General features: G+C 48.5%; 1 protein-coding gene across 3 annotated transcripts in view; it reads right to left on the bottom strand.

Annotated features, from left to right (window-relative positions):
- KALRN (kalirin RhoGEF kinase) overlaps positions 1-16,614 on the bottom strand; it is a 1,228,991-nt gene that overhangs the window by 212,047 nt on the left and 1,000,330 nt on the right. For all 3 annotated transcript variants that reach the window (XM_088460751.1, XM_088460749.1, XM_088460750.1), the window contains 2 exons: positions 5,292-5,342; positions 4,039-4,116 (listed from right to left, as the gene is read on the bottom strand). In XM_088460751.1, coding sequence (XP_088316877.1) covers positions 4,039-4,116; positions 5,292-5,342 — 129 coding nt within the window. The remainder of the gene's footprint in view (positions 1-4,038; positions 4,117-5,291; positions 5,343-16,614) is intronic.

The raw sequence follows: 16,614 nt of genomic DNA, 5'->3' as shown, positions 1-16,614 counted from the left end.
GCTAATCTCTACATAGATTGTGAGCGACGAAAAAAAGGTGGTTATATATATTTACTTCAAAGTAGTCACAAAAAACATTAAAAGAAACAATGAAGTATGCTTAACAGGTATCGTTAGTATTATATTTCTTGCTGAGGTGACTATGGGTCAAATGTGTTTTCAAATCCTTTATATTCATAAAGGCCTTTTAAGACTTATTATCATTTTAATTTCCCAAAGTTTTCCTGCATTGTGTTTCAATAGACTCCCTTAGAAGAAGAATAATGTCCATAGGAGAGTTTTATCTCCATGTGTGGCCTGATTCTGAGTCGGACGCATCCACTGCCACTTTTCCGTTCAGGTCACAGTAGCCTATTTACTTTACTCGCTAATGCGAGAATTTGCCTGTGTATACTAAAAGTCCATGTGTCTGCATGCAGAAGCCTATCCCGATCACTGTTTCTGCGTCCGTCTTCATTAGTATCTGGACTTGCCCTATGCAGAGTGCAAAACATCAATTTGAAACTGGTGTCCAATTTCCTTCCACACGCTACGACTGAACAAGGAATCTGGCATACACACCCATAATACTCCCACAAGACAGTTCCGTGGGTTCACATGGTTACCGCCAAGTTACTGCCTAGAAACGCCAATTTTACGGATACTGTGTTCTGTGGATGGACGGATCAATACGCATGAACTAGCAAACTTTATCCATGTGCGTATACCTGATCCAGCGCATGCACCCCATTAAATTCTTTTTTTGATGCATGTGCATTATGGTGAAATCCGCAATTCCACTTGCTTCCAACTCAAAATCAGGCCCATAATATGTATTATATAGAAAGTTCTTTTATAGCAAATAGCAAGCTGAACTATACAGCCACCAACATTTCTGAACTCTACTTGTGTTATACCGAACGGCACAAAAATAGGCAGAAAATAATTGTTAAGTGTAATAACAGGGTGGTTGTAGTCAGGGCCGTAGCTAGGGTAGTGCGGCCGGTGCCATCGAACAGGGCACCACAGGTCAGGGAGCGCTGTTTGGGCCTGTCAAATTTCTGTTTATTATCATTCTTGCTTGTAGCTTCCTCTTATTTCATCCCCAGCATCTCCTGGCCTCTCCTATCTCTTCCCTGGCCCTTCCCCATGAAGCCATGGCCCTTTTTTGGGTGAATTATGTCCCTTTGAAAAATGAGGGAGGCGCCAATGCTCTTTCTGGCACAGGGCTCCAAAAAGTCTAGTTACGGCTCTGGTTATAGTAGGCCAATGATATTACATTAGTGTCCCCACTAGGCTGTTTTAGTGGGGCGCTGCACCCTACACAATTTCAAAAGGGCAGAATGCACTCTACCCCATTTGAAGGTGCCCCACTAGAACAGCCTGTGGGTGCTGTCCCCACCCGCGGGGCGAAGTGTCCCGCGGGTGGGGAAAACTGCAGTGTAGCCATCACAGCCGGTGAACAGATGTCAGGCGCATGCGCCCGTCATCTATTTACAGAGAAGGGAGAGCTTGGAGGACAGCCCATAAGTGCCGGCTACGTCCCAGGAGGTGCGTGCACCAGAGTGCCCTTTCTCTATAGTGAACACCATTACATTATAATACAATATATTTTAGGGCACACCCACCCTGACTAACAATACAAATTATCTTTCAATCACTACAGATCGCGCCAGGCACATCACTCAAACCTGTTCAGCTGGTTCTAGCTATGGTTCTTTCACATTAGGTTTATAGCTAGTAATTGTGTCAGAAGAACCCTCTTACTTCTTTGTCTTCTTTTAGTATTGTACATCTTCCCAATTAAAAAGCGTAGCAGAGTATGCTGGCACTATATAACGGTGCAACTCTGGAGATTCTCATCAGCAGACATAGGCTCACTCCTGGCTTGCAGAGAAGGCTCCCAAAAGCGGATGATCGGTGGCACCATAATATGCATTAGCTGAACCATCCAAATGCTTTAAAGCAAAGCCAAGGCAATTTATGGTGCACATCAACTGGCTTTGTAAATGAGGCCCACAGTGTTTTGACCCTATCAGACATAGGACCGTATAATTGTAAAATAAATATTGGATATATATATATATATATATACACACATACACACACACATATATACATACATAAACACAGTAGTGCCCAAAATTGTGGAAACCTTTTGGGAAGTGTGCATTTTTGAAGTTTAACAGTTCTGCTTATAGAACTAATATATTTTAGTATTATACCAAAAAGCATACATCATTACAATGGAAAATTAATTTAGAACATAATACAACATAATACAATGAACTTTATAACAACATTTTACATTTTGAAAACAGTTATACATACTGAACTGTGGGAAAGTACATTTCTTAGTTATGCAAAATATCCATTTGTACTTAGTTTGGAAGCCTTTTGCTACAATTACATACCTCCCAACATTGGTGGCCAGCGGGTCGGGACCCTTGGCGTGTCTAAGGCGCGCTCCACGTCAGGAAAGGGGGTGGATCTTAGGGTAAAGGGGTGGAGCCTTGCAGCACCCCCATTTCAGTCACCGTGGGGGGGTGTCCAGGACTCTCTGAGATGCTGGGCTGCCCCAGGCTATTTCTGCACTGTGAATCATGGGCGCCGAGAGGGGGGGGGGAGCGGGTACAGTTTACCTGGGCCCAGGCTTGCTAGAGGGGCCTGGCAGGGCCTGGGTCCGGCATCGCCCCCCCCTCCCTCACAGCAGGTCAGCACACAGCTTGTTCTGGGCTGCTGTGTGAGACTGCTCGTGGCTGCTGCAGCAGCCGGAGCAGTCTCCTACGGCCGTTGGGGGGGAGCGATCACACTGATTGCGCCCCATCTTGCTTAGCGCCGAGCTGGGGGGCTTACAGCGCCGCTATGTGGCGCAGCAAAAGTGTGTGTTTTTTTCAAGGGGGCGTGGCCACGCCTCCCACGCGCCCTCCTTTACCCAGGCCCGGCTCTCTACGGCCCTGCTGTGAATAGATGCTGTGCACCTGCGCACAGCATCTATTCACCCACTGCTTACCCGCCGCTCAAATTCATCCCACACCTTTTGCTGTCATACATCCCCACAGCATAACACTAACTGGATGCTTCACAGTAGATGTTGTGCACTCAGGTAGCAAATCTTCTCCAAGTCTTCTGCGGACATATTTCATTCCCTCACTACCAAATATGGATATTCTGGTTTCGACACTCCAGATGACACTGTTCCATTGTTCTTCTGACCAGTTAATGTGCTTTTTAGCTCAATCTAATCTTTTCTGTCTTTGTTTGAGAGATAAAAGCTGCTTTTTCCTTCAAATTCTGGGGTTTAATCCAAAATATTGAACTCTGCGAGGAACAGTCCTGGCACTGATGTTTACACCACATTCACGTAAATCATTTTTAATTGCCTGAGATGATTTTCTTCTGTCAGTCAAGCACAGTTTTTTCATTCTTCTATCACAGCATGGTGTTGTGGATCTTTTCCTACCTTTACCAGTTTGGTTTTGAATCGACTGAGTCTGTTGATACTTATTCCACAGTTTCGAAATGCCTCCTTTGGTTACCTTCTTCACGTAAAGTAATTATTTTGTATCCCTTTCTAAGTGACCAGTCAACTTTTTTTACTTTGCTTGTCAACTAAATAAGTTACACAGCTTACTTGAAGAAATTAAAGTTAAAAAACGCATAAAAAACAGCAAACAATCAAACAAGATGTTTTACTATCAATTCTGGTAGCAACAAATGTGCTCCTCATCTTTATTTAGCTATAACTTTTTATGTAATAAAGATAATTCTTTGCGATGAACTGCATTATATTGTGTATAAAATTATCTTTAGAGTGATGTACACCATCATAGGATTTTCTTTAAAAATAATGCAGTTATACGCAATTAAATCCTAACACACACACATTTTCCAAAAGGTTTCCACAATTTTGACCTCTACTGTATCCAGAGACACAGGGAACATTATAACTATTAGACTTTTAAACTCTGTATTATCTGCCTCTGGGAGCAGGTCATTACTCAGCTCTAACAAATACCGAAGTGACAATGTGTTGGAGAAGATGAAGATAAACCTCACCTCAAATCCCTGAAGCCTCCCCAAATTCATCATGTCGTTGCAGCGTTTTGGTACAAGGCACATTAACTCCACAGCTTTCTGCACAACAACACAAAACACAAATCAAAATGTAATTATATAGCTGGATGGAAACCATGCTGTTTTTATATAACCAGTCTTATTGCTGGAAATCTCTCCCTTGATTCATGGGAATCTAGAAGGACATAAGGCTCTCCCCATATAAAGGAGATCTCTGCTGCTTGGACACTTCCAAACATTCACTGCTGCTAAATGTTAATTTGTGAACAGATATTTATGTAAATAGAATACTAATTCACTACGGGGAATTTCTGTTTGTATTTGAAAGTAATTACAAAAAAGGGTCCCTGGCCTTCTCTCACACACAAACATATAAATGACCACTACCAATCACCTACTCCAGTTGCAGTCACTGAAATTTTGATGCCTGTTGCATGAACTGCAGTGTGATAATTTAAGGGACTAAACTGGCTGATATCATTGACATAATGAAAAGCAGAGACCTATGATGGCCCAAAATTCAGTGGCAGACTCAGGATAGGACCCTGGGCCTGATTCAGACCCGGTCGCTAAGCTGCGATCACACACTATGGTCGATAGTTGCCCGTCTGTGCATGCGTCACAGTGCACGAGCCAGTCACTGCGATCGAGAATCGTACGCTCGAAACACAAAGACTGAGTGCTACTTTGAGTGACAGATAATGCCGTTTGTGGGTGGTAACAGGGGAAGGTCCAAGATAACGGGGGAGCAGATGAGCGAACGAAGGTGTGTCTGAGCGTCAAAACGGCGTTCTTTGGTCATACATAATTAGCATGGAGGCGTCATTGTACACGTCACCTGGTTGTATTTCAGCCTGCAGGGATCGCAGTGCTTGCGGCGGGGTAGGGTCTACCCAAGGACTGCGTGCAGCTCCGATGGCTCTCAATATTACTGATTAATCATTCACTTCCTGGAGGTGACATGTGCTAAGAAAGAAAAGCGGGCGTAATTACACCGGCGTGCGCTCACTCTACCGTCGCTCTCTAAGACATAGAGGGCGTCCTTAAGCCTGGTCGTGCGATCGCGGAATTTGCATACCCGGCCCGTCGGCTGCGAAAGTGCGCTGCGAACGGGTCTGAATAAGCTCCCCCGTCTTTCCCTGTGCAGTCTGGCACTACCAAAGAGTTGCACAAGACCCCTATCCCGTTACCAGTATTGGGTCTGGCAAATGACATGTACCACAGCAGTCACAAACCTCAATGTCTGAGCACTCCAGGCCAGCCTTTTGACTGTACTTCAGAAAGTCCTGTAAAACAGAGAAATGCATTACTGTGTTGAATACTCTGCATTGGTCTGGAATAGGTTCTACTGATGTGTCCTCATACACATAGGGGTATATTTACTAATGTTCGATTTTGAGTTTTGTGTGATTTCACATTAGTTTTCCATTCGGTATTCATTTGATTTTGCCTTTGGAGATTTACTAAAGGCAAAACCAAATGTCAAATCAAATATAAAACCAAAATCCACTCACAATCGAACATAGGCAAAACATCGGTACTTTTACATAGACCAACATATAAATCCCACATTTACTAATATTTGATTTGAAAAGGAACACCAAATTGAACTCTAATCGAACTTCAAAACCCAAAATAATAGACCTGCTTCATGCTGGCGATTTTAGCATGAGCAGGTATGAATTACACAGATGCATGCATAGATCAGTGAGATCCGGGCATGCTTCTGTGTGTAAAAAGATTGTGTTCAAAATTTTTTTTTAAATGATGTAGGGTCCCCCCCCCCTAAAAGCACAACTAGCACCAGGCTTTTCTGAGCCAGTCCTGGTTGTGAAAATATGGGGAGCAAAAGACATAGGGGTCCCCAGTATTTTGCTAAACCAGCACTAGGCTCAGTGAGTTGAAAATACGTTGGAACAAAAAACATAGAGGTCCCTCATATTTCCAAAACCAGCAGCGGGTTAATTCTAGTGGGAGTGTAATACTGCAAGCCAGTGTAGCCTTTCACCGGGCCCCCCCGTGCAAAGCATTATCCCTGACCGCTAGGCATTATACCTGACCGCTAGTCAGCCCAGGGCGGCAATCCTTGGGGAGGTGGGAACCCCCCCAATAAAGGAGTTTCCCCTCTCCAGAGCACCCCAGGCCTGGGCTGATAGACCCCCAGCCAGTGGGTGCCAGGTTAATTTCTGTAAAAATAGATTAAAACAGGATTTTGGTACTCACCGATAAATCCCTTTCTCCGATTCCATAGGGGACACAGAAGGCTTCATGACAGGGGGGTATAGACGTGTGCTATGCGGGAGCTGGCACTTTAAAAATTAGAAGTGTGACTAGCTCCTCCCCCTCTATACCCCCCTACAAGCCCAGTCTTGGGAAACTGTGCCCGAGGAGAGCCGGAAAAAAAAACGAAAGAGGAGGTGAAACTAGTACACATAACAACACACAACACGGAATGTGTAAAAAGTCTGAGAAAGACAGCAAAACAAAGAAAACACAAAAAACAGTCATAACATATAATGACAATAACCATGTCAGGAAGGAAACAGCGCTGGGTGGGCGTCCAGTGTCCCCTATGGAATCAGAGAAAGGGATTTATCGGTAAGTACCAAAATCCTGTTTTCTCCTTTATCCACTAGGGGACACTAGAGGCTTCATGACAGTGGGGATGTCCCAGAGCTCCCATCACGAGAGGTAGAACGCTAGGAAGCCTGCAAAACAGCATGGTCAAACTGCGCCGTAGAGGCTGCAAAGGTCTGAAAATTCGGAAAACCGGACAAAGGTATGCTGGCCAGACCAAGTGGCTGCACGGCAAAGAAACTCCATGGATACCCCGCGAGCAGCCTCCCATGGGGAACCCACTCAGCAAGTGGAATGCACTGTAATGGAAAATGGAGGTTCCTTGGAGGAGGCTACATAGGCAGGGGCGTATCTATAATGGGTGCATGGTGTGCGGTGCACACGGGCCCCTGGGTCCAGGGGGGGCCAGCACCGCACACCCTGCACCCATATTATCTAATACTTAACTCTCCGAGGTCCGGCGTCGGGGGCCTCAGCCCTGCACAAAACGCTGGAAAATGGGCACCACGTTTTGCACATGCGCAGTGAGGAAATCACCAGGAAAATCGTGGCCATGCCATTTCCTCGGCGATCTGTGCATGCGCAGTAGACTCTACTCTGGGCTGAGTCTACTGATGCTGCGGTCGGCGGTCAGACGCGTCAGTCTGCTGCCGGCCGCCGGGGAGAGAGGGGGCCCCCCGCGGGGAGTGAACACGGGCCCCCTCCTCTCTTAATACGCCCCTGTACATAGTGTTATGAAGACAAAAAAGATTTAGTACCCGCACAAGAGCAGTTAAATTCTTTACATATTATATACGCACTCAAAAAGCAGTATCTCCTAAAATGTGACCTTTATTACATAAATTAAAAGCAAATTATAAAAACAAAATATGAAGTGATATGTACTTGTAACATTTATAAATAAATTTGTATTATTATTTATTGTAATCATAAACTCGATCTTTATATCATTTTATTTTGGATGGTGTAACAATATATGTACAAATGGATTGTGAATGCACCTTGGAAATTTAAACATGAGTAAATCATTAATGCATTCAGTACAATGGATGAGATTGAAGCACGTGTCTTTGTAATGATGAGAACCAATAAGGATACAAAACTGGCTATATAAAGGCAAATGGTGGGGTAAACCATTACTCTTTGAAAAAGTGTCCGTGGTGGCAAAACATGTCAGAGAATATATCCCATATATGCTGACATCCTGAAGGACTGACCTGCTGAATATTGGCTTATATATTGGCTACTTGATCCGGACATCACTTACTCACCTATTGCAAAGTGAGCGGCTACCTCCATTGCTAGACCGCAGGACTGTATGCACTCAGCAGCCATAGCGTGCAGCAGGAACGCTGGGACATGTGATCTCATGCAGGTCCAGGTAAGACAATAACAGTGGCTGACTCACCACACAGAGTGGCATTTCTGATTCAACCTTGGAAACAGGATAGATATATCCTTAGCAGGATTCTCAGCTGCAAGTGACACATTTTTTTCCTAAACCAAGGTGCCAAAAGCTGACCGACTCTCTACTTTCACACAGAGACAATTCAGAGGGCGGAATTCAATTGATTTCTGCCCCCATCACGCGACGGAGCTATTGAATTCTTGCTCCTGTCGGGCACGATCAGCTGACAGCGCTACATTTCAGCTCGCAGCCCCTGGGGGATGAGAGCTGAAATGTGCGAAAAGTGACATGTTTGGGCGCCAAAACATCACTTTTCCCGATCGCGCCCAGCACTTTGGTCGGGTTTAGCTGCTTTACGCGGCTAAACCCGACCAATTTGGGTGCGATCAACACAAAGATCTAGAACAATTGCATAGCGGCCCGCGAACTCCTGTCACTTTAGACGGGAGATGCGGGCCGCGAAAACAATTGAATTCCGCCCAATGAGTCTCAGTCAATATTATCCACACAAAGCTATCCAGTTGTGACATTTGCAGCCGGTGCTGAAGATAAGGCTACTACAAGTCCTTATTTATAAGTATGGATGTCTGATATCACATGTTTATATTTATTGTAATTTTATGTGTGTAATTTATTGGAATTTTTTTAGTTTCATTTTTCTTGTCATTAAATGTACATTGTTTAAGATTGAGTTTTTGACCTTTTCATTCTCTGCCATATTGCAATCCACATTTATGTAGAAGCGCAGAATCCATATGTATTGTTTCATTTAGGAATTTTTTATTTCTGTGTAGCAGCACAAACTCACAGAGGGATTCTGCAGCTGTGAGCTAATTAAAAAGCAACCCATAGTGTTTACTTAAAGTGTATACAGCACTGGAGCGGCTTTTTCTATTGGCTTGTTTATGTGGAATGCAGAAACCACCTTGGTAAGGAATTCCATCCTCGTACGGAGTTCCGCCCTATCCACATGAAAGACCAAGTATGGAGGACGACAGGATAAAGGCCCTGATTCAGAGCCGGACGCTCTGACCAGAGCGCTCGCTCTGAATCAGGGCCCACCTCCATTAATATGGAGCGTCCTCCTGGACGCTCGTATAGCAGTGGGTCACCACCCACAGCATATACGAGTGTGCAGGATGATGGTCGCGATGGTCTTGACCATCGCGACCATCGCCACTGCGAGCAACAGCCTGCGGTTGAGGTTTTCAACCGCAAGGCCAGGAGTGATTTTGGCTCTATCAGAGCCCAAATCACTCCCACTGACATCACTAGTGATGTCAGTGGGGCCGGCTTCAGACGGTAGGCGTTCCCTTGGGAACGCCTCCATCTGGCAGGCACGCCCACCAAAGGGGGCATGCTGTCAGTCACCATCGACAGCACGCCCCCTTTGATGAGACACTCAGAGCGAAGGAAAGTCCTTCGCTCGGCGCGTCTCGCGCATGCGCACGACGGAGCTCCCTCCGTCGTGCGCATGCGCAGTGCAGACCATCGACCCACTTGCGAGCGGACAGCTGCTCGCGAGTGGGTCTGAATGAGGACCAAAGCCCCAAGTTCCGACACCCTCCTGGCTGAGGCCAGATCGAGGAGAAGTACCACCTTCCATCAGAGGTACTTAAACTCCACAGTCGCTAATGGTTCAAACAGAGACGACTGTAAGAAAGAAAGGACTAGATCTAGGTCCCATGGGGACGTGGGAGGTAGAAAGGGTGGTTGTAAACGGATAACCCCCTGCAGAAAAGTGTGAACATCCGGGAGTAAGGTCAGTTTCTTCTGGAAGAAGACGGAGCGTGCCAAAACCAGAACCTTTAGGGAACCCAGACGTAGTCTGGCTGAGAAACTGAGAAACTCGCCTGTAGGAACAGCAGGAGTCAGACTATTTTGAAATTTGTAGGAGGTGACCCCTGCCGTTCACGCCATGTCACATAAGCCTTCCAAATGCAGTGGCAGTGTTTTGAAGTAACCTCTTTCCGGGCTCGGAGCATAGTAGGGATTACCGTTGATGGGATCTCTTTTCGGCGTAATATTGCCCTCTCAACAGTAGTAGTCAAATGTAGTCGCCTTAAGTCTGGATAGACTAAAGGACCTTGCTGCAAAAGATCTTCTCTCAGAGGTAGGGGCCACGGCAGGGCCGGCAACAGAAATCTTTGGGCCCGGTACATGAAGTCTCTGGGGCCCCCCTACCCACAGCACCCTCCTCCTGGGCCTAAAACACCTGAACCCCCACACTGCAAGATGTATTTATTAGAAAGACTCACATAAATTTCAGGACATATAGTAGGTGACAGACAAAGGTTTGAAGTGACCGGGCCAGGACAGAGGTGACAGGAAAAGGATAGAAGTGACAGGGCCAGGACAGAGGTGACAGGAAAAGGATAGAAGTGACAAGGCCAGGACAGAGGTAACAGGGAAAGGATAGAAGGGCCAGGACAGAGGTGACAGGGAAAGGATAGAAGGGCTAGGACAGAGGTGACAGGGAAAGGACAGAAGTGACAGGGCCAGGATAGAAGTGACAGGGACAGGACAGAGGTGACAGGGAAAGGACAGAAGTGACAGGGCCAGGATAGAAGTGACAGGGACAGGGCCAGGACAGAGGTGACAGGGAAAGGACAGAAGTGACAGGGCCAGGATAGAAGTGACAGGGCCAGGACAGAGGTGACAGGGAAAGGACAGAAGTGACAGGGCCAGGATAGAAGTGACAGGGCCAGGACAGAGGTGACAGGGAAAGGACAGAAGTGACAGGGCCAGGACAGAAGTGACAGGGCCAGGACAGAGATGACAGGGAAAGGACAGAAGTGACAGGGCCAGGACAGAGGTGACAGGGAAAGGATAGAAGGGCCAGGGCCAGGACAGAGGTGACAGGGAAAGGATAGAAGGGCCAGGACAGAGGTGACAGGGAAAGGACAGAAGTGACAGGGCCAGGACAGAGGTGACAGGGAAAGGATAGAAGTGACAGGGAAAGGATAGAAGTGCCAGGACAGAGGTGACAGGGAAAGGATAGAAGTGACAGGGCCAGGACAAAGGTGACAGGGAAAGGATAGAAGGGCCAGGGCAGAGGTGACAGGGAAAGGATAGAAGGGCCAGGACAGAGGTGACAGGGAAAGGACAGAAGTGACAGGGCCAGGACAGAGGTGATAGGGAAAGGATAGAAGTGACAGGGACAGGACAGAGGTGACAGGGAAAGGATAGAAGTGACAGGGACAGGACAGAGGTGACAGGGAAAGGATAGAAGGGCCAGGACAGAGGTGACAGGGAAAGGACAGAAGTGACAGGTCCAGGACAGAGGTGACAGGGAAAGGATAGAAGTGACAGGGACAGGACAGAGGTGACAAGGAAAGGATAGAAGTGACAGGGACAGGGCCAGGACAGAGGTAAGAGTGAACGGATAGAAGGGACAGGGACAGGACAGAGGTGACAGGGAAAGGATAGAAGGGACAGGGCCAGGACAGAGGTGACAGGGAAAGGATAGAAGGGACAGGGCCAGGGCCAGGACAGAGGTGATAGGGAAAGGATAGAAGGGACAGGGCCAGGACATAGGTGACAGGGAAATGATAGAAGTGCCAGGACAGAGGTGACAGGGAAAGGATAGAAGGGCCAGGGCCAGGACAGAGGTAAGAGTGAACGGATAGAAGGGACAGGGACAGGACAGAGGTGACAGGGAAAGGATAGAAGGGACAGGGCCAGGACAGAGGTGACAGGGAAAGGATAGAAGGGACAGGGCCAGGACAGAGGTGATAGGGAAAGGATAGAAGGGACAGGGCCAGGACATAGGTGACAGGGAAATGATAGAAGTGCCAGGACAGAGGTGACAGGGAAAGGATAGAAGGGCCAGGGCCAGGACAGAGGTGACAGGGAAAGGATAGAAGGGACAGGGCCAGGACAGAGGTGACAGGGAAAGGATAGAAGGGACAGGGCCAGGACAGAGGTGACAGGGAAAGGATAGAAGGGCCAGGACAGAGGTGACAGGGAAAGGATAGAAGTGCCAGGGCAGAGGTGACAGGGAAAGGATAGAAGGGCCAGGACCAGGACAGAGGTGACACGGGAAAGGATAGAAGGGACAGGGCCAGGACAGAGGTGACAGGGAAAGGATAGAAGGGCCAGGACAGAGGTGACAGGGAAAGGATAGAAGGGCCAGGGCCAGGACAGAGGTGACAGGGAAAGGATAGAAGGGACAGGGCCAGGACAGAGGTGACAGGGAAAGGATAGAAGGGCCAGGACAGAGGTGACAGGGAAAGGATAGAAGGGCCAGGACAGAGGTGACAGGGAAAGGATAGAAGGGCCAGGACAGAGGTGACAGGGAAAGGATAGAAGGGCCAGGGCCAGGACAGAGGTGACAGGGAAAGGATAGAAGGGCCAGGGCCAGGACAGAGGTGACAGGGAAAGGATAGAAGTGCCAGGGCAGACGTGACAGGGAAAGGATAGAAGTGCCAGGGCCAGGACAGAGGTGACAAGGAAAGAATAGAAGGGCCAGGGCCAGGACAGAGGTGATAGGGAAAGGATAGAAGTGCCAGGACAGAGGTGACAGGGAAAGGATAGAAGTGCCAGGACAGAGGTGACAGGGAAAGGATAGAAGGGCCAGGGCCAGGACAGAGGTGACAGGGAAAGGATAGAAGGGCCAGGGCCAGGACAGAGGTGACAGGGAAAGGATAGAAGTGCCAGGACAGAGGTGACAGGGAAAGGATAGAAGTGCCAGGGCAGAGGTGACAGGGAAAGGATAGAAGTGCCAGGGCAGAGGTGACAGGGAAAGGATAGAAGTGCCAGGGCAGAGGTGACAGGGAAAGGATAGAAGTGCCAGGGCAGAGGTGACAGGGAAAGGATAGAAGGGACAGGGCCAGGACAGAGGTGACAGGGAAAGGATAGAAGGGCCAGGACAGAGGTGACAGGGAAAGGATAGAAGTGCCAGGACAGAGGTGACAGGGAAAGGATAGAAGCGCCAGGGCAGAGGTGACAGGGAAAGGATAGAAGTGACAGGGAAAGGATAGAAGTGACAGGGACATGACAGAGATGACAGGAAGATGGGTAAGGATAGAGGTGAGGTCCAAGACAGAACAGTGCGGACAGGAGAGAGGAGTGACAGGGCCAGGATAGTGGTGACAGGATTGGACAATGAAAGAGGGAACAGGGGTGACAGGACCAAGAAAGAACTGAGGGGACAGCAGAGAGGGGTGACAGGAAAAAGAAAGAGGAAACAGGGCCAGGACAAAGGTGACAAGAACAAGACAGTGGGGACAGGACAGAGGTGACATAGCCAGGACAGCATTGCCAGGTCCAAGACAGTAGTGACAGGGCAGGGAAGAGGGGACAGGACAAAGAGGACAGAAGTGAGAGGGCCAGGACAGAGGAGACAAAACCGGGACAGAGGTGAAAGGCCCTGAGGTGACAGGAGACAGGAGAGAGGGGACTGTGCCAGGACAGAACCCCCCCATCTTGGGCTCACTTGGCACTCTTAACAATGCTCCACCTTTCACTGGGCACACTTAGCACCCATCCCAAGCAAACTTAGCCCCTGGGTACAAACCCCTCCCCCCAATGTGGGCACACATAGCACCCCCCCATCTTTTCATCACCGGGCACACTTAGAACCCACTGCCCCCACCCTTACTAGGGAGACTTACCCCATTTCTTAGTACTGGGTGCACTCACTAGAGCCACCAGGTGCTGGCTGCATCTTGGAGTCCCACTGTCTGGCTGCCCCCCAGTACGGCCACACAGCACGGTACGGGTACTTTCCAGTGCGAGTCCCGCCAATATGTTCCTGACCAGTGCTTGACGTCAAGGGCCAGGTCCTTCCAGGCACTGGTTCTGAGCAGCGGAGGAGCAGTGAGGGGAGGAAGGAAGGGGAACAGCAGGGGGTGGGACTTTGTAAAGACTCAGCCTCTCCTAGGCTCATCCACACTTTGACTTCTCTTTGTAGCAGGCTGCTGCTGTCTGTCAGTGTGACGGAAGCAGCAGCAGCCGGCAACAGCATCAATGGACCTAGCAGCCGCTGCAGGGAGAGCGCCTCTACAGCCTGTCGCCTCTCTGCAGTGCAGGGTCTGTTGAGTGGTTTGCGCGGCCCCTCTGTTCCTCAGGGCCCGGGACAGGGGTACCCTTAGTACTCCCCTGTCGTCGGGCCTGGGCCACGGATCGTCTATCAGCAGAGGGCGGAGGTTGGAATATCAAGCTCTGCAAGGCCAATCCGGAGCGACTAATAGAACCTTGGATCTCTCCCTCTTGATGCGTTGTAAAATCCGAGGGAGAAGAGGAAATGGTGGGAACAGGTAGACAAATCGGAACCAAGATGGTGTTGAAAGTGCGTCCACTGCCACAGCCTCCGGATCTCTCGTCCAAGAGCAATAATGAGGCAGTTGATGATTTTGTCTGGACGCCATGAGGTCGAAATTTGATTTTCGAATGGTGAATCGTAGTAATGCATGGTGAGGTGGACAGATAGAGATGTGTAAGTAAGCGTGATGTCTAGAGATACCATGATTTCGCCTTCCTCTAGCCCTGCAATAACAGACTGAAGGGACTCCATTGTGAACTTGAATACTTTCAGGTAGGGAATGTGATTCTTCAAGTTCAGAATAGGTCTGACCGAGCCGTCCGGCTTCGGAGCCACAAACAAACTGGAGTAGAATCCCTGTTTGATTTGATGCCTGGGAACTTGGACTAAAACCAGAGCGGTCAGAAACTTGTCTATTGGTTCCTTTAATACTACACTCTTGTCATTGGAAACTGGCAAACCAGTGGTGAAAAACCGAGGGGGAGGTTGGAACTGAAAATCGAGTTTGTATCCCTGGGTGACGAGGACCTGAACCCAGGCGTCCGGACAAGTGAAGACGAGCTCCCACCCTTGGGTCCCCAGGTGAGAGGGAAGCCCATCATGCACTGAGTTTGGTGGTAGATTTAATGTCCTGTTGAGCAGAGGATACTGTGGTTCTACCACGACCTCTGGAACTACAAGAAATTGTTGGTCCTCCTCTGGAGCAGCCCCTGAAACATCCCGGGACACGAAATTACCCAAACGAAGGTCCAGAATAGGGTTTTCTAGGAGACGGAGCAGCGGACGGAAGAGAAGTAGATTTACCCCCAGTGGCCTGGGAAATCCATTTATTCAGTTCTGGCCCGAATAGGACACTTCCTGTGAAAGGTAGAGTTCCCACAGCTCTTTTTGATTCTGCATCCGCCTGCCACTGTCGAAGCCAAAGTGCTTTGCGCGCTGATACCACCAGGGCTGAAGTTTTAAAGGCGAGATTACAAACATCCTTGGGACGCCTCTCCAAGGTAGGCCACAGCTTCCCCTACATTTTCTGCTAGAGGAATAAGATCTTCTACAGGGAGCAGCGCCCGCATCCAGTCAGCTAATTCTCCGACATCCTATCCGATGTTTCCTTTAATGATGTGGCCCCGAGAACTGGTAGAATATTCTTCTTAGACAGGCTAGAGACTGAAGGATCTACCGTAGGAGGAGACTCACAATTTTCTGCTATCTGCAGGAAAAGGGTAGGAGGATAAAACTAGAGATATGGTAAGAACTTAGCTTTATCTCTTTTTCTACGAGGTCCATAGGGTCCACAGGAAAGCTTGGGGGTATAGGTGATGGCGAAGACATCCGGGCACCATGCAGTTAAATTTTTCTCCCAGGATGCAACAGGGCCTCCCTCTATACCCCACCCCTGGACCGGAGGCTCCTCGGTTACGTAGCAAGCCAAAGGCCGGAGGAGGATAAAAGAGAGAGAAGAAAGTCTGGAACACACTAGAATCACATTCTCACACAGAAGGAGATGGAAAACCAGTGACCAGAGCGAAGCCCATCTAAGCACACGTGTGTCAGGGCGGGCACCCTGTGGACCTCATAGAAAAAAAGAGATCACAAAGGTAATATCTCTAGTTTTTTACTTCAGGGTCCACAGAAGGTCCACAGGAAACCTTGGGGATTCCCAAAGCAGTACCCTCAAGGGTGGGGACGCTCCTGTGCAGAAAGGAGAATCTGCCGCCCGAAGGAAGCATCCTGAGTGACAAAGGTTTCAAAGGCATAATACCTCAAAAAGTTCTGGACAGAAGACCATGTAGCCGCCTTACAAAGCTGCACAGCTGAGCCACCACGGCGAGCTGCCCACGAAGGACCCACAGACCAAGTAGAATGAGCAGTGACTGAGGACGGCACAGGAAGGCCCTCCTGAGTGTATGCCTCAGAGATAGTCATGTGAAGCCATCTAGCCAAAGTTTGTTTATTGGCTGGCCATCCTCTCTTGTGGAAACCATAAAGTACGATCCACATAAATCCTGAGGTCTGGGGCGTTAAAGGCTGGCACAATAATTTCCTTATTAATGTGGAAATTAGAGACCACATTAGGAAGGAACCCAGGACGATTTCTAAGCATTGCCCTGTCCCTGTGAAAAACTAGAAATTGGGAACGATAAGAGAGAGCCCCTAAATCAGAAACTCTTCTGGCGGAAGCAATGGCAGTAAGCCATTTGAGATCCAGTGAGCCCAGTGGTTCAAAGGGAGGGCACTAAGGACAACAGCCAAATCCCAAGGTGCTACAGGAGGGACAAAGGGAGGCTGGATATAAAGGAACCCCTGCAGA

This window comes from Taudactylus pleione, unplaced genomic scaffold (assembly GCF_031769625.1).
Source record: "Taudactylus pleione unplaced genomic scaffold, aTauple2 ptg000977l, whole genome shotgun sequence".
NCBI lineage: Eukaryota > Metazoa > Chordata > Amphibia > Anura > Myobatrachidae > Taudactylus > Taudactylus pleione.
This window is presented reverse-complemented; position numbering and strand designations above follow the sequence as displayed.